The following is a 20,098-nucleotide window of genomic DNA, read 5'->3' as shown; positions in this document are numbered from 1 at the left end:
TGAACGTCTTGTACTGTAAAAAGAACAAGAGGGGGGTAGGTAGGGAGGAAGTTCAAGGATGTGTTAGTGACTGGATTTAAAAAAAAAAAAACTGTACTGTTCTTTACCAAATAGGCACATTGAGACGAATTTCCCAGGGTTGAAATCTCAGAATGTGATCATTATCTGGGCTCGTCAATCACAAAAATGACAATATAATATGTATTATAAAATGCTGGCACACCACCTTAAAAATGCAACATGTGGCAAACCTTAACAGTGTTACAATTTGAAACCAGTTTTCCTGGCTTGGAAGCAAGGTACCTTTATTATACAGTATGTTAGCAACAGGGCAATTTAGTTTTTATTTTACATATAAGGTATTGTATATGTTGGCTTTGTCATGTTCAGTTGCAGCATTCCAAGTACTGTTTTTGATACATGCAAAGGAACATTTTACACCACCTGTTTAATGAATTATCTACAGTATACCACAGCTGATTTTTTATCTATAGTACCTTCACATTGGTGCACATTTGCTTCCTCTTTTTAAGCCATCTAATACGTATTTGTGGGATATGTAACCCCCTAAGTCACAGTTTCCAAGCGAAATTCCCTTAAAATAGGTTGTTTTTTCACCCTTGTGCTCTCCTTGTAGGGATGTGATCTGCGACTTGTAATAATGAGATTGTGGGCTGGCATTACAGTATGTTTTTTAGCTAGTTTATGAGTTTCACAATTCATTTATCACACTTCATGGTCACACATTTGGACTGTCATTTTCTGTTTGGAAGAAATTCCAGCTGGCCCCTTGTTCCCTGACAGGGTAAAACAAACCACTTTGTTCTCAATTAGGCAGGTGAGTCTTTTAAAGCTGTCCACTGATCTAGTAATGCAGCTGTCTGCAGTAAAGTCAGTCCGACAACCCTGACCTGGCAGCTCTCCTAGTCTGCATTAACAGGTACAATTGGTAGGACATAACATTAGAAACACTCTCCATAACACTCTTCAGTAGAGATGGTGTTTTAATATGACTACAATTCTAATTCAGGAATGTTTGGAGAAAATGGGTCTTGGTTTAAAGAAAGTATTCCTGAGTCTCCACATCACAATTAGCAGTGTCTGTAGGGTGACTTTATTTGAACTGCTGGTGTCTTTTCCATGCGAGTTTCAGGACAGGGGTATGGTTCTTGTGATGCTTAGATCAGCACATAGATGTTGTCATGTTTGGCAGAAGGCCCAGTAACTCGTCAGGATAACTTAAAGCCTGTGACACATCACCTAATTGTATTATGCAATGGAAGCATGTTTTGTAATTGCTCCAGTTCAGCGTAGAGGGATTGTTTATAGTGTTTTGATATGCATAGGTCGCTGCCAACAGGAAGCTCCTGTGAACTCAATGGAATTGCCCCATATAAATAAAAATACAATATTAACCGCCGTTTTTGAGTGGGACAAAGACAGAAAGAGATTGTTTACATGTGTGGGAATGGTCCCTGTGTAAAGTGTGTGTGTGTGTGTGTGTGTGTGCTGGTCCCTGTGTAACATGTCTCCTCATGTGTTTGTGTCGCAGCTCGATGGCACGTCTGACCTGGACGAGCGGCGGCTGATCCGCAGTGCCATCAGGGAGATCCGCCGCTGTGAGATCGAGGGCATGGAGGCGGCGCTGTCGTCCAAACGCTTCCGCGGCGCCAGGAACTGCGAGCAGCTGGAGAACAAGGAGAACCAGATCAGGTGAGACGCCCCTCTGCTCACAGCAAGCTGGGGACCCCCAGGGAGCGCTGCATTGCCTAGGCTTTCCTGCAGGGTTAGAGAGGAAAACCAGGCTGGAGATGGTTCTCCTCTGTGTGTTTCAGTGACCATTCCTGGTCAGACACTTGACTATTCCAGATAGAGACTTCCCAGGCTGGGCCTCACCTCCAGGGTTTAGCAGTTTGAGAACATCTACTGACCAAGCTGCCTCTTCGTGCCAAAGGAATATAACCCGATGCAGCCCTGGTGTAGCTCTGCAGTACCCCAACCTTGTAAAATAGCCACCAACCTGAGCTGCAGACCAACCCGCCTGCAACGCCTACGCAAGCTAAGGCTTCCAATGAAGCTGGGAATCATCATTAAGCAGGAGCAACCAGGGTAAAATAGATTTTGGTAAAAAATAAGACTATCCTCAAACCCTGAGATGGCCCATGCTTGCTTAGCTCCTGTGAGTGGCATGACATGCCATTTAAACTTTTATTTCTATTTCTGCCTCTTCTTTCTGGCTGGTTATGGCTTCTCCCGTCAACCGCAGCTCTGGTAAAGCGATTTGCAAGTGAAATCTGGGAAACTGGAACCTTGTTATTGGAGAGTCTGTCCCCTGTTAGCCAGGCTGGTAAATATAGCTGCGAGTCTGCCGCTAATGTCTGGTTTTAGCTGGGTCCCAGGCTGGGGTGGGTGTCAGTATTGCTGCTGCTGCTCTCGCTTCTCTCAGATTGCACCCAGATGTGGCTAGAGCTGGGAGATGAGGAGGGGAGCTGGGCACTTTAGGAGCTGGTTGAGGAGGTCTGTGGGTCGGGTTCAGGATTCTAATACAGTACCAGTGAACCACTCCGCCTGCGGTTTTTGTTTTGTTTGTTCTGGGCTTCCTCTTTGACCTGGTGCTGTCTGGGGCGTGGGGTGGTGTAAAAATAAACTGTAAGCTTGAGGTCGCTTTGGAGCAAGTGCTTGCAGTGTGGAGGATTATATGAGGTTGCATGGAGAATTTATAGATTTAAATTCTTTCCAGTTTTCTACTTGGAAGATTCTTTTGATGTCTATTTTACACATATTCTTCCAATATAATGATCTCTCTCTGGTAGTTGGCCGAGTTGAGGTCTATAAAGTCTGTCTCCTGCAAATGGAGTGGGACATTACCTCTATATTATCTTAAGGACACCATGTAACTATAAACACTCAATCATAGGATATGTAGCAGTACTATAAAGAAATTAGTAAACTTATTTTGGTAATGTTTTTTCTGTCTAAATGATGAGATCCTACAAGATGACTCTTTGCATCCCGTGCGAGAGTCATCTTTAAACTTCACAGCCTAAAATTACAGAAAACCAGTGAGTAATAAAAATGACTGGTATGATTACTCTGAATTCCTTTCAATGACTACACTTCACATACATTATGAGTCACACACAGAGTGACACACATACAAACAAATATACGCTTAATCACGCATACAGTTGTGTCCACATACTGTAGTATGACTCGCACCCTCTCTCTCTGATAACTATAGGCTCTCTGGCACCACAGGAATGCCAAATATTCCCGTCCACACTCCACGCAAACCCAGCGAGCTTGGAAAGAGGAGAGAGTGGGAGAAGCCCGGCCAAATTTTATTTTACAAGGGTCTCTCAAGGGCTCAGTCAGATTTTCCTTTCAAAAGGTTTTCTCTGGGCCAAAACTGTCGGCTGTACAGGTGTGAGACGGATGGCTAGATTGGCCATAGTGTCTTTATCCTCCGTGTTCTATCTAGCTTGCCTCCGGTTTCTGTGTTTGTGCCTCTGTCCCTGTCCTGACTGTCTGTGTTTGTATTGTAGGTTCCAGCGCCCGTGTCCAGACCAGGACGACACTCTGGAGGCTCTGTCAGGGAAGCTGCAGTCCATCGAGGACGTTGACGAGCTCACTGCCCTGGTGAGTGACCGGGAGAAGGGAGGGAGGGTCCTGGGGGCTGTCAATACTCCATTTGTTTGGTTTCAAACTCTCTGTGGCTTGGTTAGTTAGGAGTGTAATTTCCTTTTTTTTAAACAAACCAAACTGTCTGTTTGCTCAGAAAAACAGAACTTTTTTACTGGTTGTCGTTTATTCAGCAAATTGCTTTCACAAATAATTGAATCAATTGCTGCTAAGTACTGTCATATTTATTATCAAAGGACTTGGATAATAATTTAAACTGACCCGTAGTGGGAACAAGGAAACATATTCCCACGGATGAAAACACTAGCAAAAATGAACTTCTCACACCCAAAAAAACTTGCTATTTTTGCTTTCGTATATGTGTAAACATCAAGAACATGTATGAGGTGATTAGCCAGCAGCCTACCACTGGGTGGCACCTGTGGCCTCGCTTTCCTTAGATTTTTCTGGCTGATTCATGAACCTTTTGTGATGGTGACTGCATTTACTGTACATATTACAAAGGAGACCAATGACAAAACGAGTCGCGCCCAGTTACTGACTTGAAAATGTTAATTCATTTAAAGATGAACTACATTTTACCTTTACACAGTTCCTTCTGAATTTTCATACTTTGAGTAATGTTGGCTTGGTAAGGCAGTGTCTTGTGCAATTGCAATCAATAAAGATATTCACGTAGGCTTTTTGTCCTATTAATTCTAATAGGTTCTTAAAGTTCTTAAATATTGGAAAGACTTTTATATCCTATTAAAACCTATAGGATTCTTTTGATTTTTATTATTTTAACCTGTCCTCATTCTTATTTAGTCCTGGGGTTGGCCTGGATCTCTATACCTTCTTAAGAGCGCTAATGTCTTTTTCGTATCCATTATTTTAATGGTCAATGGAGCACTGCAGTTATCGAAATAAACACAGCATTCTTTGTACGTTCCTGAGGTATTATGTTTATATGACAAAGGAAAAGGATTGAGAAGAAAGTATGCTTAAGATAAGCAACTGAATTTGTAGATCATATCAAGTTCTGCATCTGCTCTGCAGCACTGCGTAATTTGAAACGGTGCCATTGGATTTGAACGCAAGGTAGATTCCAAAACGATAAATAATAAAAAAAATAATTACTCTCTACCGTTGAGCAGCTGGAAGTTAAACACTTTTTCAACAATTGTTGCATGAAAACATTATAACAAATTTCAATTTACAAAGAGTATATCATTAATAAGAAAGCATTACATAGCACTGTGTGCTGTCAGGATGTGTCATGCAAGCGTGGTCTGAAGTCTGTCTTTTCCAAGTTGCAGATCCTGGCTGGAGGCCCACAGGTAGTCCTGCACTGGCCTTTGCGCTCCCCAGGCAGGCACTGCAGCTGTGATAACCCCCCTGTGTCTGCTCTCTTCCCAGCTACGAGGAGCCAGCGAGTACGAGGAAAGGAAGCTCATCCGAGCTGCCATTCGCAAACTGAGGGCACAGGAGCTAGAGGGTGAGTTCTCTGCCACTGTAGCATAGGAACAGTACCAGCAACCCAACACACGCCTGGAGCTGTTGATGCAGACATGACAGGTCATTGGAGCTGAGAGGCAGGGGGCTTGATGCAGGGATTCTCAGACTAGGGGCACTGACATTGGAGCTAAGGGGCTGGGAGTTTGAACTTTTCTACTATGAATGTGTAAGGAAGAGCACTGTGGGGAAGGTTGTGGCAAGTCAGCCCATGCAACTAACCACTGACTCTCCCCTCTCATGTTTAGCATCAGAGAGAGCCATCTGTGAAAGCAGGTTGGATTCTGAGTCATTCCAGTGGCGTGGGAGCAGGGAGGCAGATCCGGAGCCGGCCCACAGCAAAGCAGTGAGTACAGAGGGGAAAGGGGTGGTGATGGGGCTACTGCGGTGAAACAGGGCCAGGCTTTCTTAAAGCAAGGCAAGCCAACTAAGAACTTTCTTTTACAATCATTCTGAAATACAGCCTCTCTAAACCCCATGACTCCTTTCTAAAGCCACCAGTTATAGACATCTCTAGCCCAGGCTAGATCAGCCTTATTCTAGTAGTAAGAACTGGTGTCGTCTAGTGAACAAAGACAGGGATCAAGTTTCCTTGTATGTATTGCTGGTAGCGTACAGTAGCTGTGTATTAAACGCTGCATGTTACATATCTTCTAAGCTCAAAGTATAGTAACACAGACTGTATCAAAAAGTGAATTAATTACAACATTTGAGTTATTGATAACTCTTTTGCTAGTCCCAGACCTGCCTGGGGTTGAAGGTCTGTTTTCTGGAAGAACAATCCTGTCTGTCAGATGTCAGTGTTGCTTTGGGCCCGTTGCCCTGGCAGTCTGCCCAGGCCTCCTCAAACCAGCTGTCTTCAGGACAGGTTCATATCGACGACTCCCACTGCTGTGCTTCAGAGTGGGAGGGAAGGATTTCCTAGGGAAGAAAAGAGTTTAGGTAAAAACTGGAGGTATTTGACCAATGTTCCTTCAAACGCTGTCAAAATGAAGTTGTTTATGAATAAAATAAGAGTCTTTGTCAAACTGTTCTAGACTGGAAATGAAGGCAATAACCTTCTACAACAGTCTAATAAACAGTTTGAATTGTGTGACTGTTCTAGACTGTTGGCTTCTTTCAACAATCTACAACAGTTTAGAACCGAAGCGCAAATAGCAAACTGTATTCAGACTTTGTTCATAAAGCTTAACACATTAGGTTTTTTTTTTTTTTCAAAGCCCAATACCTCAAATATGTAGAGGTTTAACATCCACACTAAATGGCTTCCTGCCCGGTGTAATTTTAATAAGAATCAAGCAGTTTCCTGGATTAGCAGCTTGTGATGTGTAATGAGGGGGGGGGGGGGGGGGGGGGAGGAGGAGGAGACAGGAAGATTGAGTAACAGGGGGAAGAATGAACAGGAAGGAAAACCAATGGGAGACGATGACAGCATGGGAGAGAGGAGAGGGGTTACAGGGAGAGAGTGGTTGGAGTGTGTTTAGGAGACTTTTACAACTGGTTTCACAGACCCTGATTTGCATTAATATCATCGAAAGACAATCCCAGAGGGGTCCAATTAAAACCTGATGCTGTCCATCCTCACTGGCAGAGCACATCGTTGACAAACCATCTCCTCTCCAAAAGAGAAATCTACTTTAATCCTCGCATGCATTCGGAATACACTGAGTTTGCAGATAGATTGACCAAATTAAAAATCTGTCTGACAAACCATATCACTTTTCTTAAAATTGTGTTTTAAACCAAAACGTTGTTGTTGTAAAAACTACGCTTAAAGAATCACATATATTCTTTAAAAGGTGAAGTCCCAGCCTTTTCCCATCTTCGAAGTAGCGATGGCCAGCCTCACACTGTCTGTAGGATTTAAGTATTTAACAAGCGTGTTTGTGGTCACTGGAGTCTTTGGACAGTTGACAAGGCATCACCTTAAAGAGAGAAAAGGAGGGAGTGACTGAAATAAGAGGAAAAATAGAAGAGGGGAAAGAGTGGAAATGGAGGAAGGAAAGTAGATTGAAATGATGAGGTCGGTTGAGAGTAAGGGAGGATTGCATACTGTATGTTTTGATGAAATTACATTTCACCTGTGAAAAATATGTAAACATTAAAACCATGTGTGTGTATTTGCGTTCTACAGGGTGTCAAATAAATAGTACATCATTTCCTGCTGATACGATGTGAGTTGAGTTGGTCTAAACTGGGGCTGATTGTAGTTTAAAAATAAAAGTGGCAGATTTGGTCTCTATTTATTTAATACACATACCTTTCCTTTAGTACCGATTCTGAGGGCTGGTGTGGTGAGGAAGAGAGGTAGAGAGGGAGGGGGAGCTGAGGGCTTGTAGGCTGTACTCTGTGTGTGTGTGTGTGTGTGTGTGTGTGAGATTGCTCAGAGCTGCTTCCTGGATGTTGGAGTGTGAAAGCACACGTCTTGTTCAGTCTAGGGACCCAGACGCATTGAAACACACACGCTGTGAGGTAAGGGAGCCTCGACACACACTCCTCACCTATTTCATTACTTCATAAACTGGAATGCTGGGTGAAGTTATTTGTCCAAAGATTGGACTTGGGCAGAACAAGTGTCGGTTCATGATTGGTTCCATGTTTAAGTTTGAAGAAGGAGAAATGTGTGAGGTAGATGCTTACTTTATATACCTTTTTAGAAGTAATGTGAATTCAGCAGTATTGGACTAACTGCTTTTTCAGTCTTTTGGTGTTTCAGGATATATATGTACAGACCAGCACGGGGATTTGCCTATTTATACTATATTGTCATAAAGAACACAGTGTATATTTTTCTTTGGGGAAGGTTGCAGCCTGTTAAACAGAGATTCATTCTAACTTGAGAGACATTTCAGTAGCATAGGGATGCATAATATTAATAATAGCTCTTGGGATTTTGCAGGAAGTCGCACAGCTTGTTTGTTGGGTGTAGCAGATCAACCATTAAGGAAATGGCTCAGTTTTGGATTAGCCTAATTTTGGGGGGAATTTTGTTTCAGAGACTATTTGGTGTTTTGCAGTGCCTACAAGTTTATGATTCAGTGTTTCAATATATAGATGTGTACGGTATTTAGATTGCATTTGAAGTGCTGATTGTAAAGGGGTTTTATGTGTTAGGTGCATGTATCTGCTACGCTGCTAAGGGACAGTCCGAAATAGCCATCCTATTCCAACAATTCCTTCTAAAAAGACTAGTGCTGATTGTGGCTGATGTACATAATAGGATACTAAACAGGATAGTATTAGGGAGCTGTAGACAATGTAACGTATCCCTTTCAGTGTGTAAATAGGATGATGGTCTTGTCTGTGATCTCACCACTGTGTTGGCAGTGATAACTGCAGTGTGCAGTGTGGTTTCTCACTGTCCATTTCACTAGTCTTGTCATGGTTTGGGTGCTTTGTATTGCTATCGCTCATATTGAGTTCCATTAACTCCTATTGGCTAGAGTTCAGCCACCAATATGTGTTGGTGGCTTGAAAGCCACCGCTCTATATCATATTCTGTTATTAGATGTGTATCCACGTTAGGGTTCACTGGGAGCATTGGTTCTAGCTCTCCTGGGCATTGGCTAGACAATCTGCAGGGACTGCTTCTCCTCAGCGCAGTGCAGCTGCTGGCCAGGTGCCTGGTAAGCTTGGGCAAACACCTGTAGGTCTGGTCTTTGTCCTCCAAGAGGCAGTAGCTCGCTCTCAAGCTCTTGGGTATACAGAGGCTTTGGGGTGGGATCGCATGACCCCCACTCTTCTGTTCTGGGCAGTTGCTGCCATTCTAAACTGGAGAAAAACAGGAGTAACATTACAAATAAAGAAGGAATAATATAAAATGATATTTCTATGCATCTCCATCGGCTGGTTTCACAGACCCTGATTAGCACTAATACTGGACTACCTAATGTTACTTTGGGTGAAGTAGTCAGAGATGAGTGCTAATTTGGATCTGTGGAGCCAGCTGTAAGTGTGTGAAGTGGCAGCAACCAAAGAACAATCAAATACTTGATACGCTTTTAAAAGAACATATGACATTGTTTCTTGGAATTCAAATGTTACAGGTTGAATACAGGCTGTGCTAATTGCAGATAATAACAGGTTGTTACCAGTCTGCTACAGTGATGATTTTTTTAAATTGTCTTTGTTTGGCACATGTGTTGTAAAGCTGTGGGCAATGCTGTTGTCATTGGGGCACGGCGGACCAACCCTACAGAGCTTCTCTACTACGGTACATGGAAGTGTATAACTGGCAATCAAAATAAAACTGCCTTTCTTCTGTATTGTTAATAGAGCTATCGCTGTCTGACTACTTAACACCTAGAAAAACGCTTGTGAAGTTTGACAGGCTGCCATTGTAAGCGACTTTTGTGATATCATTTTGTAGTTTCTTTGATTTAACTAAAAGATCTAAGTTTTGTACCTATAGTTTATTTTTTATTTTTTATTGTCTCAATCCTAAAATTCTAGGTGATGCAAAACTTTTGGCTACAGCTGTAGCATTTTGGAAACTGCAGTCAAAATATCATTCCTTCTTTTTTCTTTTTTTAAATATACATATTTTTTCAGAACATTTGGGGTGTTCTTCAGTGCAATACTAAGTAAGAATAAAATACAAATAAAGATATTTTACCATTGGATCTCACGCTAGTCACGAAATGTTAACGAGGTATCGAGATAGGATTGTGGTTGTCGTGGTGTCTGGAGATGCTAAATCTGTGGGCTTGTGAAGTAAGACAGGGGCTGGAATGAAAGGAATGCTGTGCTGCAGATCACCAGCATGTACTGTAATCAAAACACAGAGTGCATTGGAGTTCAGCTTCTAGCATGGGACGCTGTGTAGCACTGTCCCCTGAAGAAGGTGAGTGAAGGACATAGAGAGACGGCTCAACTCCAACCCTCAATACAATAACTGCTACAGAAGGGGACAGTGCGCTACATATTGTTCACTTTCAAAATGACCTGTTTAGGCAATGGTCTAGAAGATGGGGGATATTACCTGCAATGAAATAGTTACTGTGGAAATTTTCACCTTTTAAAGGAACTACCATAGGGCGGCCGTCTCGCCCATTGTTCTCATTGGTTTGCAGGTTATGACATCTCCGTGAAAATGAGACTTCCGTCTGTCTCGGTGAGTAATATTTATGTGTTTGTCCTAATCAGCTTTATTACTCACTGTGTTTTCGAGGTCTGTGGGCAAGCTGTGACAAGTAATGTCATTCATCAAAGTGAGGCTGTTCAGAGGAATAGGCATTTAAAAGGAAGAGATTTGAATCTGTTAAGGTTTGAGATTAACTGTGTACGTGTAGTTAAATGAAATCAGCAGCTGAAATGTCACAATGCAGGATTGATCAAGCCAGAGGTGGATTTTACAGCAGGCAGTCACCCTGGATTTCAGTTGGATTGCTTAGTGCTGTAAAATGCTCTAAAGATTCAGCCGTACCATTTTGTCTGTTCCTTATAAGCTGAACCATTGATTTATTTATGTATTTATTTTGTATAACCTATACAGCGGTTAGACCAAACACCAACACTTTGTACTCTGTGTAAATTGATTGCCCCTCACATACAGTAACACATGATTAATTTGTAATGCAAAAGCCAACATATATGTAGGCGAGGGCTTGCTGGGGCTGTTGGTGTAAGACAGGCCTCTCCGACGCTGAGGGATTGGGCAATCCTGGAAGGTGTGGATGGAAACCCAATTCCTGAGGAAACTCAAAGCAGACTCCCTGCAGCAACGCGCACTTCCACAGGGCTGTTCCAGAATCCTTTGACAATGAGTTGGCCAGTCTGAGGCACTGGTTGGAGGGGTGTTTTAAATTTGATGTCTCTGAGCCCTTGAGTTCTCTATACTATACTGTATTGCATATGCTGGTTTGAATCTCCAGTATTGAGTTCTGTGTGCTATATCTGCACTGTATTGCTCTGAGTTCTCAATACACTATTGAATTGACTGACATCCTTGATGCCGAATGGTATATATCAAATTGAATTTCCTGGCTCTCGGATCTCTGGTTATTGCTCTTTACACTATACAGTATTGCATCTGCTGGTTCAAAGATCTCCAGTATTGAGTTCTCTGTACTATTGTTCTGAGTTCTCAATGCTGTATTGGGGTTGCTGGCTATCAAATCCCCACTTCTGGAGTTCTCTGTACTATACTGTATTTACTGGCTCATTTCAGTTTTAGCCTATTGCTTTTGCATATTACATTTTTGCAGGGATGCTGTTGCCCACCCAGTCGTTATGCAGTGTCCATTAGGAACTTGACTGAAACCCCAGAACTAATTTTTTCCCAGACCCTAGATATTCATGAACAATCTGGCCACAATGCAGTGTTGCTGTCCGGAGCCACAGTGACGATTTTCTTGTTGCTGTTTGCAGGACCCGGCGATTGACAACTTAGAGGAGAGGCAGCGAATCAGGGCTCAGATCAGAGAGCTGCGCAGCCAGCAGAACCAGGAGGGGGCGCTACAGAGAGCAGGTGAGAGAACGTGCAGGACCTCTTTTACTAATGTTTGCCTTCGCTATGCAAAACGAAAATGAAATCAGTGTTTGTTTGAATGTATGTATTGCTGTGTCTTTGTGTGTGTGTGTGTTTGTGCAATGACACCCATTATATTTACATCCGAATTTCAGTTTCAATATTATTCATACATTTTGATGAAATGGGGTGAAAACATGGTTCAGATTATCTCCTGTTCTAAATGCAGTCGAGCATTTCTGGATCAAGTTTAAGAGGGTGGTGATACAGCCCAAGTGTGCTTGAAGCTGTGATCAGTCCAAAGGAGGTCATACCAGATTTAATAAAGACACGCAGAATGGGCGTCGGTACTTAGGATCTTTTCTTATCAATTTAGATTTTGTACTAATATTAAATGTGTGTTGTTTAAGTACATTATTGAATGAACTAGTAACAGTACATTCAGACAGTGTTGTGAAACCAATAGGGATGTTTCCAGCACATTTGTAATTCATTATTGTCACAATGGGCAGGATTAGAAGTGATGGTAATGAATGCACAGCTGGGATGCTATTCACCACATGAAGAAAGAGCAGTGTGAGGTGTTTAATAATTCAAGTCTGTGTGCAGGTCTGCCTGAAGGCTAGGGAGCCTCTCCCATTTTAGTAGGGATGGGATTGCATTTCTGTATTCTCTCCTGTGTTTCTTGTATGTAAGCAGTAAATGAATCCAACAAGGACCATTCTACAATAACCCTCATTGTATTAGCACACGTGTACGGTATTTAAACTAATTTAGCTGCAGCCGTTCAATCCATTACTCAAAACAGAAGTGGCCTCAAACTTCATTTTTATATTTTTTTCCCCTTGATGTCTGCAGTTGTTCTGAATTAAACTTTGGTGTGAGTTCAGAAGCTGCTCTTCAGTTCTAGTTACCAGCTGTAGGCAGATGCAGGCTGGATCAGTGTTTTTGTACAACAAGTGCCAGCGCTATCTAGTGAGCACTTACTGCATTGCAAGCCATCTACGCTTGATTCAATAGATGGCATAGGCACTTACTCCAAAATAAATCCACTTTCATTAATCTTGAGTTATATGTAACTAAGACTGGCAACTATAAATGATAGTAACCAAAGAATGATTTGTAAAAAACGCCTGTAACAGAGTACTTGCTTGTGGGTGCATGCATTTGCTGCTGAGTGACAGGCAGGAGACCAAGACAGAGGTTGAAGTTGATACACCCCGCAGGTGTGCAGGATTTATTAATACAAACATCTGATCCCGGGTCTCTCTCACGGCGATCAGGATTACACAGCCAGGTCTCCATGTCCAGGTAGCGTGGACGGTGTTCAGGCCGTTGTCCTTGGCTTTGGAACACACCTACCCACTGATTATCCACTCCTGATAATCACACACTGCAGGCAGGCTCTCCCAGGAGCGTCAGGTACTTCATTAATCATTTACAATAATTACACACATTTATGCAGTACTGTTTACAATATATACACAAAACCCACTCCTCATGTGCAGGGCCCTGCTACAACGCCTTAAAATGTTTATTTATAGCTAAGGTCTCCTTTTAATGGCTGCAAATTGAGCATCACTGATAACTGTATGCCAAGCAATAACATGTATGGCCCCTGAATATAGAGCCTGGATTCTGGAAACGAATTCTCTGAATCCAGCTGTTTGATTTGGGTTTATTTTCCATATATTGTATTTGTTATTAAACGGAATACTCCATGAACATTCTTAAGAGTGCTGTGGTTATTTCACTCATGAGGATAGCCACAGAGACAACCCACTTCTCATTCGTGGAATAACTACAGTACTCCATGAACATTCTAGAACACAGCAGAGTTATAAACTGTGAAACCAGTAATGCTCATTATTTTAGCCTCTTCACTTATGACGGATAGCATCATTTTGCGCCTGTCATTTGAAGCCCTTAAAACCAAGCACGGCACTGCTGTGCCACAGTATGGATGAACCTCCCCAGGTCATTTCTCTGTGCGCTAATATAATAGAACTGGAGAACAGCGAGCTCCCATTCACTGCCTTGTTTACGCAAGCTACATCTTTTGTTGTGTGTGTGTGTGTGTGTGTTGTGTACTCAAGCAAACGAAAGCACCTGCACAGCTGCATGTGGATTATCTAAATGAATATTACCAGCCTGCTCTCTTTGCTCAATGCGGTCGCAGTGTTCCAGATGAAGAGGTTTAAGAGAGAGTTCATTTGACCCGATAAGGGAGTCTAATGAAACATGGCAGTGCTTACACTAACAGTGCCCTGCAGCTTATCTTTCAGGTGTGGCTATGAGATAGAGCCAGAGTTACTAACTCTTCCAGTTGAAATGTCCTTGTTCTACCACTACGTCTGTTTCTAAAAGCTGAATTTGTGTTGGACACCAGTGGGGTGCAACTTTAATTGTTTCTCCCCTACAAATGTGTATGTGTAGAGATTTTCTATTTGCAGAAATTACAGTGACAGACCCCCAACTCATTTTTCAAACCACCTCACTTCAGAAAATCAACCTTTTATTTCAGCTGCACAAATCTCAAACTGTTTGAGATCTCCCAGTTCTCTTCACTTTGACCTGGGCCCTAATTTGGCTCCATATTGTGGTCATGTGACTTTGGTTTCTGGAGGACCAAACACTTTGAGATATTGGCTTCATACTCTGTACACAACTGTATTCTATGATTCTCTTGGTCCTATCCATTTTACATCATATTAATTAACTATTTAATTACAGGGGCCAGTATGCTTTGTTTCCTCATATCATTTTGCTGCTGCACTTTTCAGAAATGCACACAAAAGCAAAGTTATGAAATCCAGTTCTGGCCAGTGAAGCAGCTAAATTCGGCCACCTGCAAGTGATTTGAATAGCTTTGTTATTCTTTACCAGAGCTATGGAAATAAATTCAAAACTACAATAGCATGGTTCAGTTCAGCCTCTGTTCTATTCAGATGAGAGGATTGACACAGCACACACTTTTGGTACATTTTCCTAGCGCTTCATTGTATAGGAGGCTGTGTGGTCCAATGGTAGGAGGTTGTGTGGTCCAGTGATTAAAGAAAAGGGCTTGTAACCAGGAGGTCCCTGGTTCAAATCCCACCTCAGCCACTGACTCACTGTGTGACACTAAGCAAGTCACTTAACCTCCTTGTGCTCCGTCTTTCGGGTGAGACGTAATTGCAAGTGACTCTGCAGCTGATGCATAGTTCACACACCCTAGTCTCTGTAAGTCGCCTTGGATAAAGGCGTCTGCTAAATAAGCAAATAATAAATAATAATAATATTGGCAGTGGCAGATCTGAGAGCTGTGATTGGATAGCATATTAACTAACAGTTCTTCAGCACCTTAAAGATAGCGGTGTTTAGAAAAATAGAGTTACACTCCCCAGGTGTTGCTACAACAGTTTAAATAACGTAACTGTAATTTCTTTTCATTGTTAACATCCTGAAAACTTTTTACACTTACAACTTTAAAATGTTTCAAAGCTCTTTTTTCAAAATGGTCGCTCTAGTGCACTGATAGTGTAAGGATTATTGCCCACATTGTCAAACAGATAACACAGCACTAACAATCCATGATGTGGTACGGAACAGAAAAGCCAGAGCACTTGTGTGTATTTTTTTTTTTTATATATATTTTAAATCGCTCTTCCTGCAGTGATCTAGAGGACAGATCTCAAATCACAGGGCACTAGAGCGGACATTTTGAAAAGAGCTTTGAAACAGACTTTAAAGTTAGAAGTGTAAAAAATTGTCAGGATGTTAAAAACTCTTAACTCTCAAGCACAACACATCAGTATTGTTAATGGAGGCCTACAGTATTTGCAGAAAGCTAAACGGTTTAACTGTTGGCTCTTGTTTCTTGAAATGAGAACATCATTTTAATTTTACAAAACTAGAACACAAAAAATGTATCAAACTAAAAAGCTATATAATTCAAAACACTCGCAGTGGAAAATATAAAAAAACACAAGAGAGATGTTATCAATTCTATTTATTTCTATGGTTCTCTAGTCTTTTAACCCAGTTCTATCAATATTCTGTACATGGGAGCCACAAAATCCAAAATGTAGTAGAAGTAACAAAGACGCCACAACACGCATATCCCAGGACTTCATTCCTGGGTTCCTGGGAGGGACAGGAAGGAGCAGCCTGTGCTTGCCGTGTGGTTTCCTGGAGAGAGTGGAATGCTGGCTGTGGAGCCTGCAGAATCACGTCACCCCCTGACCACTTCCTGTGCCCTTTTGCCACTTCCTGCCTTCAATTACAAATAGAAACTGCACCTGATGCTGGCAGACATATTATCAGTGCTGAGAGAGCTCAGAATTCCATACCTGTTGGGGTATGTTTGTTTCCCTCTAAACTGTGTAGATTTCATTCACATCTCCCCATAGAGATGTGGAATCTACTGTACATATCCCAAATCATCAGCATATTGCCATATATATTTAGTTTATCCCTGAAATATAACACGTCAACTGTAAAATGAGAAAATATATACATTTCTATTGCTGATTGTATTCAAACTATTTCCAGTTATGGTTTTTGTTTTCATTATGTCCAACCTAAATTTCTGCTCATAGTGCAATTGTTTACTATGCAAGACAACACTTGTAACTTTTACCTGCCTAACTTCTGCCCCCCCCCCCCCCCCCCCAGGTATGACATCCGGAATGGTGTTGGTCCTGGACCCTCTAAATAAAGAGGAAGCAACCCTGCCATCACGGCAACGCCTATATTCAGAGGCTTCAGAGCGGGAACTAGCATCACGACAACGCCTGGATTCAAGGGCCTCAGACCGGGACCTGTCATCACGACAGCGCCTGGATTCAGGGGCCTCAGACCGGGACCTGTCATCACGACAGCGCCTGGATTCAGGGGCCTCAGAGCGTGACCTGTTGTCACGGCAACGCCTGGATTCAAGGACCTCAGACCGGGACCTATCGTCACGGCAACGCCTGGATTCAAGGACCTCAGACAGGGACCTATCATCACGACAGCTCCTGGATTCAGGGGCCTCAGAGCGGGACCTATCGTCACTGCAACGCCAGGGCTCAGAGCTGACCAGCGCCTCGAGCACTGACTCTGAGCTGGAGTGTGAGAGCAGACTCACAGGAGGTGCCTCTGAGCAGGCCTTGTTGGGAGGAGAGGATAAGAAAGAGGGGGAGGGAGTGTCTCAAACTGACCAGGACAAAGACCTCGTTGATGGGAATGCCTTCTCCAGGGGTGGGCCATGCAAGAAGGAGCCTGTCTCCCAGAACAGCCTCCAAAACGGGGGAGAGAAGCGGGCAGTGAACGGGGAGCTGGGAGGACGCAGCAGCAGCAGCAGACAGGTAGGTACTGAGCAGCCCATATCAATAGGAAGCTTTGCTTTCAATAGCCAGCTCCTCTTGCCATTTATTAAGGTATCCTGAGTCCGTATTTATATACTGACACTTTTTTAAATAGTGTTGATTTAAGACTATTTGACACAACAAACATTTTTGTAAAATTGCATTGTTATTGCAAAAATGGGTGTACTTTAGCAGCAGTTGGTTCGTTCTAGCATGTGGAATACTTAATTTGGGGGGGAAAAAGGGGTAAAAGGCCCACTGGGTTTTGTAAGGGGAATATCTGTTAATGTGCTGAGGTCTGAATCCTACACAGGTGCAATCTACGTTGAGTGTTTGCTTTTGGTCATATTTTGAATATTCTTTCAAAAATATCTGGCAGGGACACTTGTTGGTATCCTAAAGGAGGAAAATGATCGTTTTTGCCTTCTGAGCAATGTTGTTTCAACAAACATAAAATATTTGTCTCAGAACTTTTGGGTCCTAAAGCTGAATATAGAACCTCTTTGCCAGCTGTACAGTTAGTCACTGCATGTCTGTGACAGCAACAAAAACAACCCCAAACTATTTCTCTCTCGCAGGGAAATGTATTGGATTGCAGTATATGAAAATGCTGTGGCTGTTTAGAAAATTGAGCAGCAGTAATCACAAGACCACATGTTTCCAAGGTCTGAGACAAAGCAGCAAGGTTCAGAACAGGTCACTGCAAACCATGCAAATACATGTGAAATGGTTTACAAGACCAAAAAACAGGGACTTTGCTGGTCGCTAGGCAACAGAGACTGCAGGATTAATGGAAGCAGGCCTCAAGAGCAGGTGTGGTGATCTCTTCTGCTTGAAAACGAGTTAAATAATGGCAAAGAACCATACAGAATAATTTCAAACACAACGCAGAGCTATGCATATGTCGTAATGGAATCCAAGTTCTTTTATCCAGTTTTTCTGACTCCGCTTTTTCCATGTCAGTCCAATTTCTTTGAAGAACTCTGAACGTGCTGCAGCTCATCCAGTTCCTTCATGTTCAAGTTCGCTCTGATGTGATGACAGGCTTTTAATAAATCAAATGCATTGCTCCGCAAATAAGTTGGATCCAACTTTTGATCTCATTTGTTTGCCAACAGTCATTTCTTTGACTGTGAAAACACACCTTATGTAAATTGTTTTGCATTCATGAGGGAGAGCAGGGATTAATTCAAATACAACAAGGCATGTAGAAAGACGTTCTGGATTTAAACGTATGCGGGCAAAAAAAAAAAAAAAGCTGACAAGAAGTCAGTAAAGTGTTGAAATTGTTCACTGTGTACTGCCAAATCCTGATACAGAGGGTGTGTGTTGTACCTGTGACTCTTTTATAACCTGTGGATTAATCTGAAAATGTCTATACTCCATCATAATAGTATGGTGCGTTCTGTCATATATATTGATATTATATATGGGAATAAATAATAGTAATCATTTGTGAGTGCACGTTGGTGTGATTTGGCGTCTTTAGCAGGCGCCCATCTAGTGATTTTTCCCTATTGAAGAAGTGTAGCTGAGGGTAAACGCAAGCATTCCTACTTCTCATTTGGGACGCCGTGTAAGTAACACATGCTTCTAGTTTTTGATTGTTCCACAGCATTGTGCCAAAAACACAACAAAGTGCTTGAAAGACTTGTGTTACTCTTGAAACTGGACCAGCAAACCATCCTGCCAGGCAGCAATAAACAGTTCATGCTGTTTGATGTGAGCGTTCTTCCCAATTGGTACTGCACTTCTAAAATTGGCTACATTTTAAACAGGCTACATTTTAAACAGTAACGCAGGGATGCTACTGTATATGGGAATCTTCAAGCTTATTTCTGATAAATCATTCTACACTAGTATCTGTATTGAATAGCTGTTCAGCGACAGCGCTGGGATATAATGAGCACTGCTCTCTCTCTCTCTCTCTGTTTCAGACCAGCGTGACCAAGGACCCCCTCTACAGCCGCTCACAGACCTCCCTGAGCTGTGCCAAAGACAAAGGTAAGGAGTGCATGTCTGATTACAGTCAAACCTGTCTAATCCAGCCCCTCTATAAACCGGCATTCAACATCATTTATGGGTCCCGATCCAATCCTTGTTGAAATTAACTTATCAAGTTCTGTCTGGAGCATAAACATGCCCTTTTTGGGGAGAAGGGGGTTGGTCGGGGGGGGGGGGGGGGGGCTGTTCAGTGTCTTCACGCTTTCTTCAGGAATGACACACGGCCTGAGGTTGTTTTTTTTTTTTTTTTTCTTCCTGGACGAGTGCCTGTTTGAGAGTGCGTCTCTGTGTCTGTGTTGTGAGGGAGCGTGCTGAGAGCATGTCTTCTAAACACAGAGACATCGCTGCACAAGCCCTGCACATTTTTTGCCCGAATAAGGCAGAGCCTTCTGGAAAATCTAATAATCTTTAAACTATCAAAAAGGCAGCTATAGATAACAAATAAAAACACCCTTGGTGTTTCTTAGTTTAATATTTTAGCCAACTAAAGCTACAGTGCACCAAAATCATGTTCAGTTTAAAAAATAAATAAATTAGTATATTCTGCTTTGTCAGAAAGCTGTCTGTATTGACTGCTTTGTTGAATTACCCAATGGAATCTCTTTTTTTGGGACACAACCCTCCTCCTTTGTGGGTCTATGGCCACTGTGTTGGTAGCTTGCTCCTGCTGCTACTTTAGCAAGTTTATCCTTACTGAGCTATCGGAAGGTACTGCACTCTACTGCCCCCCGGTGTCTGCTTTTATTTCACAAGATCGATTTAAGAATAGATTTTGACATATTCCGGTAACAACGGATAATAAATAAAAGGTTTTAATCCACTCTGCAGATTTGTATAGGACTCTGCTCAATAGAGAAAATATAAGATACGATAACACCGCTCAAAACAGCATAATAAATAAATAATAAATAATAAACAGCATAATAAATAATAATCAAACAGACTATTTTTATATATCCATGTCCATTTTTGTTTAAGACACTTTATTTAATTAGTTATCCTGGTTTGATCAACCTATACCCAGCTGGAATAAGCCACAGCTGGATGTTTATAGAGTATTTTACAGCACCCTGGAGAATGCCCTGAATTGCAGGGATTATCCCTGAAGAATAAGATGTTGATGCAATCCAGGTGCATTCTGTGGTACTGTAAAATGCTT

At 42.2% G+C, this 20,098-nt stretch overlaps 1 protein-coding gene across 6 annotated transcripts in view; it reads left to right on the top strand.

The window, feature by feature from the left end:
* LOC117428227 (smoothelin) overlaps positions 1-20,098 on the top strand; it is an 82,985-nt gene that overhangs the window by 24,690 nt on the left and 38,197 nt on the right. For all 6 annotated transcript variants that reach the window (XM_058994725.1, XM_058994724.1, XM_058994720.1 and 3 more), the window contains 7 exons: positions 1,553-1,713; positions 3,546-3,639; positions 5,041-5,119; positions 5,385-5,482; positions 11,506-11,605; positions 16,262-16,935; positions 18,873-18,939. In XM_058994725.1, the coding sequence (XP_058850708.1) occupies positions 1,553-1,713; positions 3,546-3,639; positions 5,041-5,119; positions 5,385-5,482; positions 11,506-11,605; positions 16,262-16,935; positions 18,873-18,939 (1,273 nt within the window). The remainder of the gene's footprint in view (positions 1-1,552; positions 1,714-3,545; positions 3,640-5,040; positions 5,120-5,384; positions 5,483-11,505; positions 11,606-16,261; positions 16,936-18,872; positions 18,940-20,098) is intronic.

The sequence above is a fragment of the Acipenser ruthenus genome, chromosome 21 (assembly GCF_902713425.1).
Source record: "Acipenser ruthenus chromosome 21, fAciRut3.2 maternal haplotype, whole genome shotgun sequence".
Classification (NCBI taxonomy): Eukaryota; Metazoa; Chordata; class Actinopteri; order Acipenseriformes; family Acipenseridae; genus Acipenser; species Acipenser ruthenus.
This window is presented reverse-complemented; position numbering and strand designations above follow the sequence as displayed.